Genomic DNA, 18224 nt, shown 5'->3' with positions numbered 1-18224 from the left:
GGGAGACGAGAACAACAGTTATGCACTCCCACAGGCAACAAATACAGTTACAACTTTGGAATTCTCTGAATGTCTGATTCACATTTTCAGCATTATCAAGTCCATGGAAACCCCACCATATTCATATGCTACAATTACAAACAACATTTCCCCAGTGCTGACAATATTTACAAATATTTACTCTATTTTACAGCTGTTCTCAAAAGTGTGCAATTTGAGTAAAATAGCATGTTTCCTGAAATCATTAATATTAGTTTAATAATACAATCAGCTCCTATTGCACTCAGGTTTAGGGGATATGTCCCCGTTAGGTTTCAATGAGGATTTCTCGCTCAGAGTTAATCTCAGATTTGTTAAGAAGATAACCCACAACCTACAGTTACTGACTGACATTTACATTCATTATTTACAACCAGTGAAATGGTAGTGAGATTGTTTCTGTTCAAGAACAGGAATCCAAATAATATGTCTTAAAGTAGTGAATGAACAGTCCAAACTACTGGCCAGGATAACTGAAGACAAGTTCTCATCTGCTCCTCTCTCTGGGCCCCAGGGCCCTGGAGTAAGGAGACAGCACTGGATCCACTGTGTCTGGCTTCCATAGGACCCTCCTGCGGAGTGTAGAAGTGGCACTGGACACTCCAGTGCTTCTTGTCCACAGCTGAAAGGCTGCTGATGCTGCGTGTGGACAGGCTCTGACGGGAGCTGGAACCATTCAGAGTTAACGATGAGGCCCACTGCATTTGCCCTTGGCTCTGGTGACAAGGCCGTTAGAGGGAAAGGGCAGTGGTCGCATTGGATCTGAATTTCAGAAATGAGTTTAAATGCAGGGAAGGTGGGCTGCCCCCCTGTGCTGATTGTGGGGCTTGAGTTTTATGGCTGTCCAAATGGGGAGTTCCTGTTTGCAGGCAGACCACTACCCAGTGTATGGAGAACTGCATCTAAGGTAGCATGGCCCCATTCCTGCTCTCAGTGACGTGTCTGGCAACACCCCCTCTGGCTTCAGTGGGAGCAGATGCAGGGGCTGTGTGAACTCTGCCTCATTAGCAACATAAGGGAACGAGGTTCTGTCCTCCTGCCCAGGTTCTGCGCAGACTGAAGGGAGCTGGAGTGATGGTGCATGTCGCACAGCTCCCGCCTCAGGAGACACAGGGGCATTAAGCTGAGGAATGGCAAGGCCAGAGATCACTGCAGACTGCTGGCTGCGTTTGCCCAAGGCCCTGATCCAGCAAATCATCTATGCATGTGTGTAGCTTTCATTCTGAAGTCAGTGGGACTGTACTTGGGCTGAAAGTTATGCACATACTTAGGAGTTTCATTGGATCAAGGCCAAAATCACTTTGCTGCACAGCATCTTAGAGAGGGAGCCTGTGAGGGCTAGAGGACAAGGCAGGGACTTGTGGGTACACGACTGGCATCTGGTGACCTCAAAGCTGCCCCAGTAAGGAGTGAAATGAATGCCTTGGAAAGAGCCAGTGGCAGCCCTGTACTCAGCTGAGGCAGGGCGGGAATGAGGAAAGGCTGGGAAGGAACCACAGAGTCTATGCTGGGTATGTGACCCTCGAGGGCACTGAGAAGGGTTGTCCAGCAGGGGAACAGCCACAGCACAGACACCTTCACCGAGGCTGCGATGAGTTACTGCAGGCTAATGCCCCTTGGTGGCCATGGGAATGGTTCAGCTAGTTCTTTGCATGAATGGCAAGGCTCAGAGAGCTACTCTAACCCTGCACAGAGGGGCAGACTCAGCCAGCAGCAAGCTAGTGCATGGACCGGCACAGAGGCACAATGGCAGAAGAACAAGCCTTTGGAGGATGGGCTCACATGCTGCTGGTGCCCAGGGAGCCATTTACCACGGATGACATAGCCCAACTCACTGCTGAGACGAGGTCCAGTGAGAGCACTGGGATTTAGGCTTCAAAGTGACTTCAGCACTGTGAAATTTTAGCCATGAACCTTGGGAAAGTAAGGGGGAAAGAGGTAAAGAGCAAGGATTGGTCTATTACCACCATACAAAGAAAGCCTTGTACTGTGACTTTGACTATGCTTAGAGTGGAGTTAACACAAAAGTGCAATCACCCTTCCCAAGAGAACGAAACCAGCCTGGTTGTGCTGCTTGGCCGGCCGGCCGGCCTGGGGAGCACTTCTGCCTTACTCCTCACACCGCGCTGCCTCCTGTGGGGTACCCTGGGAATTTGGGTCCAGTGATGGTTCAGGGCATTGGTGCTTCCAGATGTGATGGGACAGGATGTGCCCAGCTTAAAAGGAAAGAAGGCAAGTGAAGGCTAAACTCTCCCTCCGCACCCCTGGAAGGGACAAATATGGCAATTGTGTGGAGCATTAACGCTGTCAACAAACACTGAGTTCCAGCCTCGTTCCCTTTCAGCAGAAGTTCGTGGTGGCTGTGAGAGGGTGGGGAGGAAACTGTTCTATGCAAGGGCATCCTACCAGCAGAGGGCGAAGAGCCTACTGCAGCTGCCTCAAAGCGTAGGTGGAGGAGTCTGCAGGACTCCTTTTGCCCAGCACATGGCGCAAAGTAGAGGGACTGGAGCAGTGGGCCCCAAGGGGAATTGGTGCTACATAAGGTGTGAGGGAGGGTGTCAGATGGACCCCAGGGCCTGAGCCTCACAGGTGGGCCAGTCTGCAGTGTAGCAGCACAGACTTGTATCTGCAGCAGGCTGCTCCCCAGCAGCTAACAGTCTTACAGGGAAGCCCTGAGACGTTACGTAGTAAGATATTTGTTCTGGGAGCAGATCACCCCCTCTCTTCACCACAGTGACTAAGGCTCAGGACACTCTTGTCATCAGGGCATGCTTGGCTCTGCTGTCCTTACCATATGAGGTGGCAGCATGGGCAGGAGGCAGCCACAAAATGAGCTCAGCTCTCCTGGTGTGGGGCTGAGGGCGTGAATGTCAGGCAATGAATCCTCCCCTCACATTGCACTGGATAGGCCAAGCACAGGGGCTCTGAGCAAACTGGCCCTTACCCAGCAGCCTCCCAGGCTGAGGTGCTGGGGAGACCCAGTGGCAAGCATGAGGGCAAGGCAATGTTGTTTCCTGGGACCTGACAGGGACTCCTTCCTTCCTGGGCCTGAGTGCAGAGTGCCCCAGTTACAGTGCACCGGGGCTCGGTGGGTGCAGAAGATAAGGGCTCAGTAGACTCCTATTATTGCTCCAGCTTCCCTCTCTAACCCCAGCCCCTGGATTGGCTGGGCCCACTGGTGATCTCCTATGGGGAGGGGCAGCCACTCCTGAGGGTTAAAGGAGAGGTCTGGGGAAAGGAGCAGGTGTTTCTATATGTGAGTTGGGGATGGGGAGATGGGACAGGGATGGGGTTGCCTATGGGAACATGAGGGCTCTGTACCCATCTGTGGTTCACATGCAAACTGCCTTCCCCGAGAACAAACAGACTAGGAGATCACTGGACTGGTCTGGGAGCCAGGCAGCACCTCTCCCCACCCCGCCCTCCGCACTGACCGGGCTCGGAGCCATGCTGCACCTCTCCCCACCCAGCAATGACCAGGCTGGGGGCCAGGCTGCAACTCCCCTCCCCGCTCCCGCACTGATCGGGTTGGGAGATATGCAGCACCCCCTTCTCCCTCACTGACCAGGGTGGGTGCCTTGCAGCACTAATAGCCAATGCAATGAAGTCTGCTTCTGTCCCCTTCCCCTCCCCATCTCTTTCTGCTGAGGACATTGACCTTGGAAACACACTTCTATAGTCTTTGATTGTGCCTGGATCCTAGCCAGGGTGGAATGGCTCCCAGCCTGGCCAGAGGGGAGACAGGAAGGTTCAGACAACCACCCTGTCCTGAAGCATGATGAGGAGATTCATGGAATAGCCCCTGTCCAGAGGGGTAGTGGGGAGAAGGTAGAACAGTCCCCAGGCCAGAAGGGAGAAGCACAGGATGACTCCTGGCAGGGCTGGAGAATGGCCTGAGCATATTAATCCCATCTTAGCTCAGTGCTCATTTGTGCCTTTTGGGAAGGAAGAGAGGCCCCTCTTGGAGAGGAGGGTTCTGCCTTTGAGTGCAGGGTGCAAAGCTCCACTCATGAACCTTAGTGCATGGCAGCTAAGGCGGGGGAGGAGGGTGGGTGGGGGGCCATGGGAGCAGAGAGCTCTGGTTGAAAGGCAGCCAGGTCCAAGCTGGGGGAAGCGTTCATTGCTGTTTCGCTTGGCTCAGTAAACAGCCTTGTATTATCAAATCTCTGGCCAAGGAGGAATGGGGTGGCAAGGCATGCCAGGCCTGTGGCAGGAGGCCTGAGGAAGAAGCTGTCTAAGCAATGTTCTCTGCACAGGGATGTGACCTGGGGTGAATGCGTTCCTCCTACATGTGGTTGAAGAGTTATTGGAAATCCTGTGCTTTCCTGGTGCAAGGTGTTTTGACTGAGCAATAGCAGAGGCAGATTAAGAATAACACAAACTTTCATCATGACACTGAAAACTTTCAGATGTGGAAGGACTTGGTTCCTTTTGACAAACCAGATGTGCTCAGCAGCTGTGAGAGCCAGTTGCATTGTGGCCGCTGGGGTAGGTCTAGCGTTCTTTATAAATTACAGTGGTTAATGTAGGGTTCTCTTTTGTACTGCAAGTACCGTAACAGGCTATAGAAGCAGTGGCCATGGACCCAGAGGAATTTCCATACTGATACAGACCTATATTCCCGTGGAGACAAATCTAGTCTCAGCCCAGAGATGAGAAGTGGGGTTCCCCTGAGAGAAGTCTCTGCAGCCACCTTCCTGGCAGAGAAGGAAAATGTGCTGGTTAATCTTCTGTCCCACACAAATCACATCAGAAAACAGATTCCAGGCTAGATGAAGGCTTCGTTGCATTTACAAGGCAGGAATGACACCCATGCAGCTGGTAACATCCTTGGTTCTTGCATCACGAAATGGAGTGTTCATTTGGTGAAAGGAAAGAAGTTCATCTCCTAGAGGTCATCTGGGAGGAGTGGGAAATGGCCTAGAAGAGAGAACCCCACAGCATCACATACTGAGCAGCTCAGAGATCACAACTTCTCTTGGAGAGCCACCATCACCCAAGCCTTCTCCCTTTATCTCGCTCCTACCTTCCCCTGGGGGCAGCAAATGCCACAGCCTCATATACCAGACAGGGCAACTCAGAGGGAGCAGACAAGGTCAGATCTGGCCAGTGGAACCTACTTCCTTTCTGTATTTACACTGCAACAGCTCTGACATGCCCCACCTCATCCTTAGGCTTCCCAGTGATACCATGGCCTTGTCCAGGGACAGGTCCTATTTGTTAAATCAGTGTCCTTGAGCTACAGAAGGAGCACACAGTTTTGTAGTTGCTGTTTTCTCAGTTTTATGGAATTTATCCTTTAGGGACCTGGCCTGTTTCCCAGTGGATATAACCTGGGCACTAGTTTCCAGGGTTTTCCAGCTGCCAATCTCAAGAAGGCAGCCTATGAATCTATGAATCGCACTGGGTTCATCTTGTGCTTCATCACCAGTCATAGGTGACCCTGCAGGGCCAAAATAAGCCCTCAGCTAAGTCTGTGGAGCCCCATTTTCTGCAGATCATGACCCTTATGACACCTGTGAGATGCCCCTAGCCTTAAGGGGTCCCTGTGGGAATACTTTGGCTGCAGAACAACTACCATTGGTGATGATGCAGGTAATGGAAAGAACCCAGCTTGACTCTCAGACCCGAAGAGGAGTTGGTGGCATTGACAGTTATAAAACAGGTCTTCTTATTTCCAAATTAGACAAATCTGATCTCGAGTCATGGAGACACAATACATATGGAGCTCCATGATGCCATTTGACAGTCACATTAAGCAGTCACATTAAGTTGCATAGTGCTTACTTTGCTAACAGCATACATCGAAAAAAGCATATTCATGACAGATGTCATGCATCTCTAAGTGCCAGTACAGACAGGCTCTGCAGGAACAACAGCCAAATGTCAAAAAATTCGTCTCTTTATGGGTTCCCAGGCAGTGTTTCCCAGGCTTGGCCATGCACATGCTCAGGCCCATGTCAGCTGACCCAGGCTTGCAGGGCTCAGGCAACAGGGCTGTTTATTGCTACAGAGGCATTTGGGCTCAGGCTGAATCCCAGGCTTTGGGACTCCATGAGGGGGAGGGTCCCAAAGCTCAGGGTCCAGCCCAAGCCTGAACATCTGCAACTACAATTTCACAGGCCGGCAGTTCAAGCCCTGCAAAGCCAAGTCAGCTGCCATGGGCCAGCCATCGGTGTTAAAGTGCAGTGTAGGCTCATGCAAACCCCCTCTGAGTTCTCTGTGTGGGGAGGAAAGTGGTGCTTGTGAGAGAGGATTTCCTCACCCCCCACTGCTCCAAACACTGACAAACGAAAATCAATGGCAAGAGACCCTGCACACAAGCCTGTACCCAATGAAAAGTTCAGAGTGAGGCAAAACAGGATGTCACCCCAGCTGATTTGCAATCTGTTGGGTTTGCTTCTCAGTGAACACTGAACAGAAAGAGTTCTGGGCAGCTCCAGCACTGTTCTTCACCCCTAATCACACAGGGAGCGAAAATAGCCACCTGACCTTCCACCCACTTACCTATGCCCCTGTGACCCTGTCCCCTATGTGAAAAGAGGTAGGAAAGATCCTCATACCCCAAGCACATGGGCAGGAATGTCCCTCCAACCCTGCAGCAGCAGTGGCCCCAGGGCTGACCTGGCTGTAGGGTGAAAGTTAGTGAGCTTGCAAATCTCTGAAGCACGAGACTCATGCTTCACCCTTGGCCAGTTTAGTTCTCTTTAGAATAGACCTACCTGGTCCTCTGTCTTGCTGCCCAGCTGTGCATGGGGGCTGGTTCCAGTGTGCCGTTGCAGCTCCATCTGGGAGGTTGGCCTTTTCTCTGAAGTCTCAGCCTGGGACAGCTGTTCAGAAGAGCCATATTGTTTTCTTCTGGAACTGGGAACAAAATCTTTGCTTTCCTCCTGTAGTAATAGAAGCAAAAATTTTGGAAATCTTGTGCTGTTCAATACATCAGAGAGTGCCTGGAACTGTAGCTGCCTCCAAGAGTCCTGCACGTTTGCAGCATCAGAAAAGTCATGGCTAATTTAGCTAATGTGCCCACTTGCCCACAGTGAGTTTCACCATCCATTGTGCTGCCCAGTCTCACAGAGGCATAAAGGCTTCTGGGGAACCTCACAGTCCTCTGTCAGTTTTACTGATGAAAATAACTTTTAATCATCAGCAAACAACCTGCTGCCCATGTATTCCCACAGCAAACACAGAGTGCAGAATAACTGATGCAATGACAAAGTTCCAAAGTTAAAAAAACAGTTTAATCAGTCAAGAAATGCAGAAACTAGGACTGCAACAGCACCATTAACTTGGCTTCAGGGCAAACTGCTTCGTTTTCAATTAATATTTACCAAAATAAACAGCAGTGTTCTGAAGCCAACATTTTTCGAAGTGGGCACTGAGTGAGGGGTTTCCCTTTTTGGGTGCCCAGCATTAGACACATAGGCCCAGATCCTTAGAGATACCTCAGCATTGCTCTGATCAGGGTTGCAATGCATAACCCCTAGGTGCTCTGCCACCCTGTTGCATTTCAGCCTATGCTAGGTGCCCAGACCCCCCATAAGAAGCCAGGTAGCTGAGCAGGGAGCCATGTAAGCCAGTCAGGAGCAAAAGGTTGAGGAGAGGGGTAGAGAGAAGAAAGGGGCATAGATGCCTAAGTGGCTGACCTGTAAGACCTGGCATCTCCCTCCTCTGAGGATCCTCAGCCACGAATGCTCTCCTGCAGTTAGGGTCCTAGGTCCAGATTCTCAAAGGTATTTAAGCACCTAATTCCCATAGGAGTTAGGTGTCTAAATACCTTTGAGGATCAGGGCTCTAAGCCAGTTCAGCAGCTCAGGTAGCCCATGTCCTAGCATCTGCAACCATTTCTCTCTCTCTGTTTCTTGCTCATGCTTGCCCCCTCTCTCATGTTTGCCCTACATTTCCCTTTGGCCCTGGTGCTCTTTTCTGCAGATGCTCTGCTGCCTATTGGTGGCCTGCCTCCAGCCCTCCTGCTGTGGGGTCTGACTGGTATCAGGACTTAGGCCTGCTCAGAGAATGCTGACTGGATTAGACCTCACTAGCAAACCAGGCATTCCCCTGCCTAGTTTGAGAATCCTGCTTTGGGGGTTATGGGGTTTCAGCTTCAGCGAGGGCTCGGAGCAGCTCAGTAGCTGTGGGGCAGAGTCAGTACTTCAGCAGTTGTGCAAATCCGGACCAGTGGAAACTTAGGTACCCAGGGCACTTAGGCGCCAGCTGAGTCACGGCTTTCAAAATGCCAGTGGCACCTGGCAGAGGAAGACAGGCCTCTAAGCACTTTTGAGGATCTGGGCCCTAGTGTTTGATTTTGAGAGATGAAGAAAGTCTACAGCTCCCATTGATTTCAACCGGGTAGCCAAAAACTGGATACTCTAAAATTAGCAGCTGTCTCTGAAGATGGGACCCTAAACTACCTCTTAAACAAGCAAAGCAGAATTAAAATATACTCCACCTTTGCAATGCATCTGGTTACATATTGCTACTGGAAGCAACTTTTCCATTTCTGGACTTTGTGGTTGCAAATGTGCATAGTCACATAAACATAACTTTATGCATTTAGTTTGTTTTAAAGAAAAAAATATCTACTAACTCTGAAGAGTTTGGTTTAATTCAGTGGGAGTCAGATCAGCCCCACATATTTAGCAGAGATATGTATAACACCATCCAATGTCTGGAAGTTGAAGGAAGAGAAGTTCAGTCTGGAGATACGGCGTACATTTTTAACAGTGAGAGTAATTAACCATTGGAACAATTTACCCAGGGTCGTGGTGGATGCTGAATCACTCACCATTTTTAAATCAAGATTGGCTGTTTTTGTAACAGCTGGGGCAGTTCTCTGGCCTGTATACACAGGATGATCACAATAGATGATCAAAATCATATGATCCCTGCTGGCCTTGGAATATATGAACACCCTCATTCTTTTCTTATTCCATCTACATCCTAACACCACTCTGTGTATTCTTCCTAGAGTTTTATCTGGGATGATTATAGGAAGATTTTGAAACAAGAAGAATGTCCTTCGCAAAATATTCATTTTGAGTGTGGCTAGTATCCCTAAACAAGAAATTGCATACTTCCCCCAGCACTCCAAATCTTTTCTCATTTCCTGAGGTAGTGCTCTGATATTGAAATCATGGAGCTCTTCTAGGCAGTTTGAGATCTGATTCCCAGATATTTGTATCCAAAGTTTTCTGGAGGGATGACTTCTCAGTGTCTGGCAAATTCACAGACAGCACTTCAGATTTGGCATAATTTACTTTAAAGCCGCTTGTTTTCCTAAAGTCATGGATTTCTTTAGCTGTTTGGGTTAGATACAAATAATATCACATCTCTGGTGATTACAGCTGATGTGTTCTTGCAAGTTCTATTCCTGTGATAATTCACTGTGCAATAGGCTCCATTGCTAAGGCCGCGAGTTTGTCACAGAGATCATGGATTCCATGACTTTCCAGGACCTCCGTGACTTCTGCAGCGGCTGGTGTGGCTGGCCTGGGGGCCACCTGAGCAACTCAGGCAGCCTCTGCTCCATCTGCACTGGCCGCTGCTGGGGCAGCCTTGGGCCACGGCGCCCCCCGCCCCCAGCAGCAACAAGAATTTGGGTTGGGGGCTAAGGGCTGGGGCACAGGAAGGGGTGAGGGCTCTGGGGTGGGGGCATGGCCAGGGGACTCTGCACGCTGCCTCTGTGTGCAGGCACCACCACAGCAGCTCCCATTGGCTGCGGTTCCCAGCCAATGGGAGTTGCGAAGCTGGTGCTTGGGGTGGAGGCAAAAACGGAGAGCCGCCTGGCCACACCTTTGCCTAAGAGCTGAGGGATGTTGCCACTTCTGGGGAGCTGCGGAGCCGGGCAGAGAGCCTGCCAGCCCTGCCAACCCCTCCCGAACTAGTGCGGGTCCCAGGCCAAGCAGTGCTGCCCGCCTCCTCCCCAACACCTGCGGGAAGTGGGTCTGCGGCACCCCCAGGCTGCTCCCCCACAGCACCTGTGGCACCCCCTCCCCAAGATTTAGTCACGGGTATTTTTAGTAAAAGTCATGAACAGGTCACGGGCCGTGAATTTTTGTTTACTGCCCATGACCTGTCCATGACTTTTACTAAAAATACCTGTGACTAAAATGTAGCCTTATCCATGGCTAATGTGAAGATTAAAGGAGATAAAGGACACCCCCCTTTAGTTCTCCAGCACAATTCCCACAAGAGAGACTTTGAACAGAAAGGGCTAGATCCACAAAGGAATTCAGGCCCCTAACAGACACTTCAGATGCCTGCATCCAACATTTAGATCCTCAAAAGCCCCACTCAGCTGCAACTTAACCCTGTAGGCACCTAAATTTCCACCTGCAAAGTCACTTAGATGCCTAAAATCTGTCACTGGATATGCGCACAGTCACCTCCTAGGTACCTCGCTCACATGAGAGCCCTGGCAGCAGCCTCAATTTCAGCATTCCCATGCCGACAGGGCCAGCTGGAGAGGCAGGTGTCCTGGGTGCCAATTTCTGGGGGTGCCAACTCAATACCGTGGAGTCGGAGTGTGTGACATCACTTGGTTGGGTTTTTCCACCCTGGTTGGCAAAACACCTAGGGCCAGATCTGCCCATCTATCTTGCCTATGGGGCCTCACTTTGGCAGGCATGGGAGACTTCAATCACCCCGATATCTGCTGGGAGAGCAATACAGCGGTGCACAGTCAATACAGGAAGTTTTTGGAAAGTGTAGGGGACAAATTCCTGGTGCAACTGCTGCAGGAATCAACTAGGGGCAGAGCTCTTCTTGACCTGCTGCTCACAAACAGGGAAGAATTAGTAGGGAAAGAAAGCTGGCTAGATCATCGGGCTCAATGGGTGGTGATCAATGGCTCCATGTCTAGTTGGCAGTCAGTATCAAGCAGAGTGCCCCAAGGGTTGGTCCTGGCCCGGTGGATTGCACCCTCAGCAAATTTGCAGATGACACTAAACTGGGAGAAGTGGTAGATACGCTGGAGGATAGGGATAGGATACAGAGGGACCTAGACAAATTAGGGGATTGGGCCAAAAGAAATCTGATGAGGTACAACAAGGACAAATGCAGAGTCCTACACTTCGGAAGAATCCCATGCACTGCTACAACTAGGGACTGAGTGGCTAGGCAGCAGTTCTGTAGAAAAGGACCTAGGGGTTACAGTGGATGAGAAGCTGGATATGAGTCAACAGTGTGCCCTTGTTGCCAAGAAGGCTAACAGCATTTTGGGCTGTACAAGTAGGGGCATTGCCAGCAGATAGAGGGACATGATCATTCTCCTCTATTCGGCATTGGTGAGGCCTCATCTGGAGTACTGTGTCCAGTTTTGGGCCCCACACTACAAGAAGGATGTGAAAAAATTGGAAAGAGTCCAGCGGAGGGCAACAAATATGATTAGGGGAGTGGAACACATGACTTATGAGGAGAGGCTGAGGGAACTGGGATTGTTTAATCTGCAGAAGAGAAGACTGACGGGGCATATGATAGCTGCTTTCAACTACCTGAAAGGGGGTTCCAAAGAGGATGGATCTAGACTGTTCTCAGTGGTAGCAGATGACAGAACAAGGAGTAATGGTCTCAAGTTGCAGTGTGGGAGATTTAGGTTGGATATTAGGAAAAACTTTTTCACTAGGAGGGTGGTGAAGCACTGGAATGCATTACCTAGGGAGGTGGTGGAATCTCCTTCTTTAGAGCTTTTTAAGGTCAGGCTTGACAAAGCCCTGGCGGGGATGATTTAGTTGGGGATTGGTCCTGCTTTGAGCAGGGGGTTGGACTAGCTGGCCTCCTGAGGTCCCTTCCAACCCTGATATTCTATTATTCTATGCTCAGAGCCCTGTGCTAAACAATGCTGATACAGGAAACGCAGGTGTTGGTGCTGCCTCCCCCTTATAGCCTTCAGCCCACCTACGTGACTTTAGAGTGGAGACCCAGGTTCAAATCTCTTTCGGCTTGGTGTGGAGCAGGGATTTGAACTCCCATCCCCCTTCAGGCTGCCCTAGCCACTGGGCTGTGGATTAGCATGAAATAGGTCTCTTCTAGTCTCGCCTGTTGATGCTGTTCCACTTTGTATAAATAGTTAGTCACTGGGCCAGAAAAAGAGTGGCTGACTCTTAGCCCAGCAGTTTGGGCACTCAGTGAGGATGGGGGAGACCCCTGTTGAAGACCAGTCATCATTGATAACTTTCTTTTTGAAATACAGACATCAGAACTAGACAGTATCTAGTGATGGTTTCACTAAGGCCTTACTACAGCAGTAATACCACCTTCCTACTGTACTTGCTATTCCCGTTTGTAGATCCAGGGACCCCTTATAGCATGTGCATTTGGTAGTCTCTAAGGTGCCACAAGTACTCCTTTTCTTCTAGGTCAGTGGTTCTCAAACTTTTGTATTGGCGACCCCTTTCGCTCAGCAAGCCTGTGTATGCGATCCCCCTTATAAATTACAAATCCTTTTTTTATATTTAACACTATTATAAATGCTGGACATGAAACAGGGTTTGAGGCTGCCAGCTTGCGACCCCAACATAATAACCTTGAGACCCCCTGAGGGGTCATGACCCCCAGTTTGAGAACCAGTGCTCTAGGTCCTTTTCAGAGTCACTGCTTTCCAGAATACAGTCCCCCATCCTGGGAGGCTGATTTATATTCTTTCTTCCTAGACATATATCTTGTATTTGGCTGTATTAAAATGGATGTTGTTCAAATGAGCCCAACTTACCAAGCAATCCAGTTCGGTTGTCCCCATGATTATTTACCACTCCAATTTTTTATCTCATCTGCAAACTTTACCAGCAATGATTTTATATTTTCTTCCAGATCATTGATTAAGATAAAGAACAGAACCCTGTGGGACCCCACTAGAAACATCCTCATTGAATGACAGTTACAATTACTTTTTAAAGCTATTTAATAATATAGGCTATGTTGATTTTGTGTAGTGCTAATCTTTTTTAATCAGCATGTCATGCAAGACTAAGTCAAACGCCTTGCAGTAGTCTACAGGAGTATTTTATATTAACAGTTACGTTTACCAACCAAACTTTTAATCTCATTAAAAATATCCAATTTGTTTGACAGAACCAATTTTCCATAAAACCACGATGACTGGCACTAATTATGCTACCATCTTTAACTCTGTATCAGCCTTTCCATGATTTTGCTAGGGATCAACGTCAGGATAATCCACCCATAGTTCCTTACTCGTCCTGTTTACCCTTTTAAAATACTGGTACAACAGTAGCATTGTTCCAGACTTCTGGAACTTCCCTGGTGTTCTAAGACTTGTTAAAAATCAACCTTAATGGTTCAGAAAGCTTCTTGGCCCATTCTTTTAATACACCAGTAACCTGTAGATTTAAAAACATCCCTGCTAGGAATACCGCCTCACCTCTGAGGTGTTGGGAAGATAAATTGTTTACAATATTTATTTTTTGGTGTATGCAATCCGACCAAGCCAAGCCATAGCGTTCTTATTAGCGATGTTCGAGGCACGAAGATCTCCAGGGAGTCGAGTCATTTTGCAGTCCTCCACAATGTTTGTCATGGTTTGTGGCTGCCCACACTGACATAGTAGTGGACTGTCTCTAAAACACCAACAACATTCCACTGCTGTTTATAAAGAACTAAGAGGCAAATTTTCAAAGGTATTTATATACCTAAAGATGAAGACAGGTGCCTAGTAGGATTTTCCAAAAGGCTAGGGTACCCAACTCTCACTTAAATCAAGTTTGAAATCTACTGACATCAATGAGAGTTGGGTACCTAGGATCCTGCTAGGTACCTATCTGCATCTTTAGATGCCTAAATACCTTTAAAAATCTGGCCGTTACACTAGGATGAAAGCAACATAGACAGTTTCGTCCCAGTCTAATTCTGGTGTTTGCGTAGGATTTCCACTTCTTTTGAATGCTCTTTGAGCCTACTGAACTCAGGAAGATTTTCAGAAGTGCCAGGTGGATGTTGGAGCACAAGCTCCATTGACTGTCCTTGATCTTTAATGGGACTTGAGGCCCTAAATCCCTTAGGCACATTAAGTACCTCCCCCTTGTTCACATCTGTACTTCCCCAGGCCGATTTTATTCTCCCCCACTACTTTTGTGCTTTGCTCCTTGGAAGGCCATCCCCTCCCTCCCCACCCCAGCATTGGCTCTGAGCTAGACACCAGGCTCATCCTAGGATTTGGAGCTTTGAACTTTGCCCTTCAACATGCTCTTAGCGTCTCTCCACATAGTGTTTGCTCTTATGGAACTAATCCCTTAGGACTGTGAGTTTGCTGGGGTGTGCCCAGGATCTTGCCTCCCATCTTTTTGCTCTGTCCTACCTATTGGTTGCCAGTCCTATCCCCTGCTGTGTGTGTGTGATATGACTAAAACTGCTCTCAGGAATGAAAACGGGTTTGCATCCTAAAGTAACTCCACGCTCAGAAATATGATGGAAGAAATTAACAGTTGCACTAGCTCTTTTTAAATGCTGGGTGTATTCTTCTGTTGGCTCCTTCTGTTTCAGAGTGGGCTGTACATGAGTTGCATGGGTTTGTAGTAGTGGAGGTTGTATTTTTATGCACTTTGCATTAAGAGTCTTCCAAAGAACTTAAGAACATCTCCCTGTGATGTATTTTCTCTCTCAGGAAGCTGTTTCTAATGACCTATGGATCTTATAACTTATTGCCTCCAATGGAGGGTTCATTGTTCTTCTCAAGAAGTGCAGAAAGATTTCACTGTAATACTGTTTCTTTATGTGGGGGAGGGAGGGGGAGATCTGCTCTAGCAATTATTTGGGGGCAGGTCTCTTTGCCTGTGCTGCACAAGTGGTCAGAGTAGATGATCCCAATGGTCCCTGCTGGCCTTGGAATCTATGAAAGCAAGGGAGAACGGAAATAGGGTCATTTTGAAAATGGGAGGAAGCGAAGGCTAGGCAAGGCTCCTTAACTGGACACCTCACAAGCTTAACAGACAAAGGTCCTGTGCATTCCAAATAATTACACCTTCGTTAATCCAAAGCCAACGCCTTGTAGGCTCAAGTTGTGCCCTGCTCTTGAGGGCTATTTCTAGGCCAGAGGTCAGTGTTCGCACCCAAGCCACTGCAGATACGTCTACTCCGAGAAAGGGCACCCTAGGTTTGTCAGTTAGGTTTGAAAGCTCAGCTTTCATTAAAAAAAATGTTGCCAGCCTTCACAGTTGCAGGGAAAAGCTCACGCTTAACCCAGCTGCATTATTCCTGGGATCCAACTCATTATTTTTGAGTATTCCAGCCATCATTGGGGCTGCACTGCTAAGACATTCATAGCTCTGCCATGTATGTCAGATGTGTCTACTTCAAACTGAAGCCAAAAAATCCTGTATTCCATGCCAGCATGTATTCTTTATTCATCTCTCTGTCTCTCCTCCCGAAGCTGCTCCCTGCACACAATCTCATCTCAATGAAAAAACTCTCTCTTCTACATCTCCAGCCTTCCAAGATCCCTCAGGCACTCGCCCTCTCATTTAAAATACCAACTAGAACATCTTCCTTCCCTCTGAAATAACAGTTGAGCAACAGAGAACTCAGTGCTAACTGTACTTCCTCAGGGCCAGATTGTCAAGGTATTTAGGTAGCTAAATGAAACAGTTACTATAACTGTGGTTCTTCAGAGTCGGAGCCTTTTGCCTAGGAGAACCCGTACAGGGGTGGTGTTCTCTTCCCTCCCCTGGCTATCTGAGGCAGCACCGCTCCAACCCCCTCAGTCTCTTCGCACCAAATGTCTAGGGCAGGATTTCGCAAACATCATTGCACCGCGAGCCCCTTCTGACAACAAAAATTACTACATGAGCCTAAGCAGGGGGGCTGAGCTCACCCAAGCCCTGCTGCCCCGGGTGGGGGTGCAAAGCCAAAGCCCGAGCCTACCACCCCAGGCGGGGGGAGGGGCAAAGACAAAACCCAAGGGGTGAAGCCGCAGGCAGGGGGCTGTAACCTGAGCCCCGTTGCTCAGGGCTGAAGCTGTTGGGCTTCAGCTCTGGCCCTGGGCAGTTGGGCTTGGGCTCTGGCCTCAGCGAGTTTAAGCCAGCCCTGGTGGCCCCATTAAAATGGGGCTGTGACCCACTTTGGGATCCTGACTCACAGTTTGAGAACCATGGTCTAGGGGAAGACGCTAATGCAAAGGGGATGGGGGACAGGATGTGAAATACACGTCTGCATTACATCTCAAAGAACCAGTTACAGTAAGTAACCATTTCTTCTTCTTCGAGTAGACGCAGACATGTAGGCCCAGTAGGTGACTCACTCTCCACTTGTCCCAAAATCGCTAAACAGATTTTGCTCAAACGTAAAAAAAAAAAAAAAAAAAAAAAATCAACACGTCACCTTCAGACAGAGGCCAAAGACATAACAAATTCAGCCTGGAAGGAGAAAGTCTGAAAATGTTTAGAGTGAGGGAGAGGATGGGAACTTAATTCTCATGTCACTGCTGCTTTGATATACAGCTCAGCTCCATGGAGGAGCCAGAGCTACCACTGTGATTAACAGCAGAGCCACTGGATAAACTGCAGGTATCTTGCACCTTTGACTTGTGGGCCTGGTCTCTGCCTGCTAGTCCATCTCCACAGGAAAGGTTCTAATACTCCAAACCTCCGGCCAGCTTCGAACAGTTGTTAAAAAGAACCTGCCAGAGCAACTCCTGCTTCTGTTTGGAATCTCTCAGAGCGTCTGAGGGGCTGGACACGTAATGTTGCCAACGCTCAGTTTGTTACATCCACTTGTGATTTCCTGAGCAGCTCAAAAATTTCTGACTGACTGGTTTGTGCATTTCTCGCCTGCGACCACCAGAGGGAACTCCCCACAGCCGGAGCTGCTGGCTTTGGCTGGCAGTTTCAATGGGCCAGTACGCGCAGTGCCACCCCCAGGTTTGCTGGGTCCTACAGGGCAGAGCTTCCACCAGTGGCTGATGCTGAGAGATGCTGAAGTTCTAAAGCTGCCTGCACCTCACAGATTTCCTGGCCACTCATTTTACAACTGACCCCTCTTTCTATCAGAAGTGAAGAGTCCTGAGGCTGAGGTTACAGAGTGGCACTGAGGGGCAAATCCCATCAAAGTTTAGCCTCCCTGCATGAAGGATTTTAGTGTACCCTAGTCAGGGTCTCTGTCATACACTGGGCCACATATCTGGCCTCAGCAAATTGGGAAGCTTCCGTTCTCTGCTGTCTGTGTGCAGACCAGGGCCCTAGCCCAGGGACTGGCAGCAGTTTCAGCCCTGTTTAGCCTCCCACCGTGCTGCACTGAGAGGGCAGAACAATGCTGGGGGGTGAGAGAGACGGCAGGTGCATTGGCCCTCCATTCCCAAGCCCTGCTTAGCCAGCTGCCCTCACCGCAGCAATTGCTGCAGCTGGGCTCTGTGCAGACAAAGCAAGGGACAGGACAGGGGAGATAGGAGAGCAGGGGTAAGCCTCCCGGGGGAAGCACAGGAATGGCCTGGGGAGTGTGGCCCTCCCATCAGCCAGAAGTGGGTAAGTGCCCCCAGTTTGTGTGTGTGTTGAATTTGCACCATGAAATACACACACAAAGAGCCCGACTGAGTGCAAAAACCAGACACCACCAATGATTTTTTAAAATTATTATTTGACAGACAAACTTGTGATTTGAGGGGCAGGGAGCTGTATCATGATATTTGAACTCCCAAAGTTGGTAAGAGCATGGTCCTGGACTGGTAGCAGATTTAAGGTCCGATATCTCACACCAAAGTAAAGACTGGTGTTATATACCACTTAGAAAGGTCTTCCCATGGAATACAGTAGCCCTAGCAGACCCCCCAGATACAGACCTAGCTCCTTTAGGGGATTTTTTTGAGATTTCTCAATTGTATAATTTTCAGCGTTGCCAACTTTTAAAATTTTATTGCAAGTCTAACAATAGTTGTTGTTTTTCTCAAAGACCATGCTCCTGGAGTCATGTTATTGTGTGAGAAGCTCAGCTTTAATCTAAAAAAATGTTGCCAGCCTTCACAGCTGCAGGGAAAGGCTCACACTTAACCCAGCTGCACGATTTTTGGGATCCGACTCATGATTTTTGGGGTTTGGCAGTACAGACCTTTTCTATCCCTCCAAGATCTGGAAAGTTGGACTCAAGGTGCTAAGTATATGATCACTCAAATGTGTGATGATGGGTAAAAGCTTCATTGGGGCTGCACTGCTAACACATTCATAGTTCTGCCATGCATGTCAGAT

At 48.9% G+C, this 18224-nt stretch overlaps 1 protein-coding gene across 1 annotated transcript in view; it reads right to left on the bottom strand.

Moving 5' to 3' along the window:
• Positions 1-4795: 4795 nt before the first annotated feature.
• Positions 4796-18224, bottom strand: part of LUZP1 (leucine zipper protein 1) — a 61538-nt gene continuing 48109 nt past the window's right edge. Inside the window, exons 3-4 of the mRNA XM_084652216.1 lie at positions 6762-6929; positions 4796-4959 (exon numbers count right to left, since the gene is read on the bottom strand). Coding sequence (XP_084508342.1) covers positions 4921-4959; positions 6762-6929 — 207 coding nt within the window. The 3' untranslated portion in view covers positions 4796-4920. The remainder of the gene's footprint in view (positions 4960-6761; positions 6930-18224) is intronic.

This window comes from Lepidochelys olivacea (genome assembly GCF_965140295.1).
Source record: "Lepidochelys olivacea isolate rLepOli2 genome assembly, chromosome: 19".
Classification (NCBI taxonomy): domain Eukaryota; kingdom Metazoa; phylum Chordata; order Testudines; family Cheloniidae; genus Lepidochelys; species Lepidochelys olivacea.
Note: the sequence above shows the minus strand (reverse complement) of the source record. Positions and strands in the feature narration are given on the sequence as shown.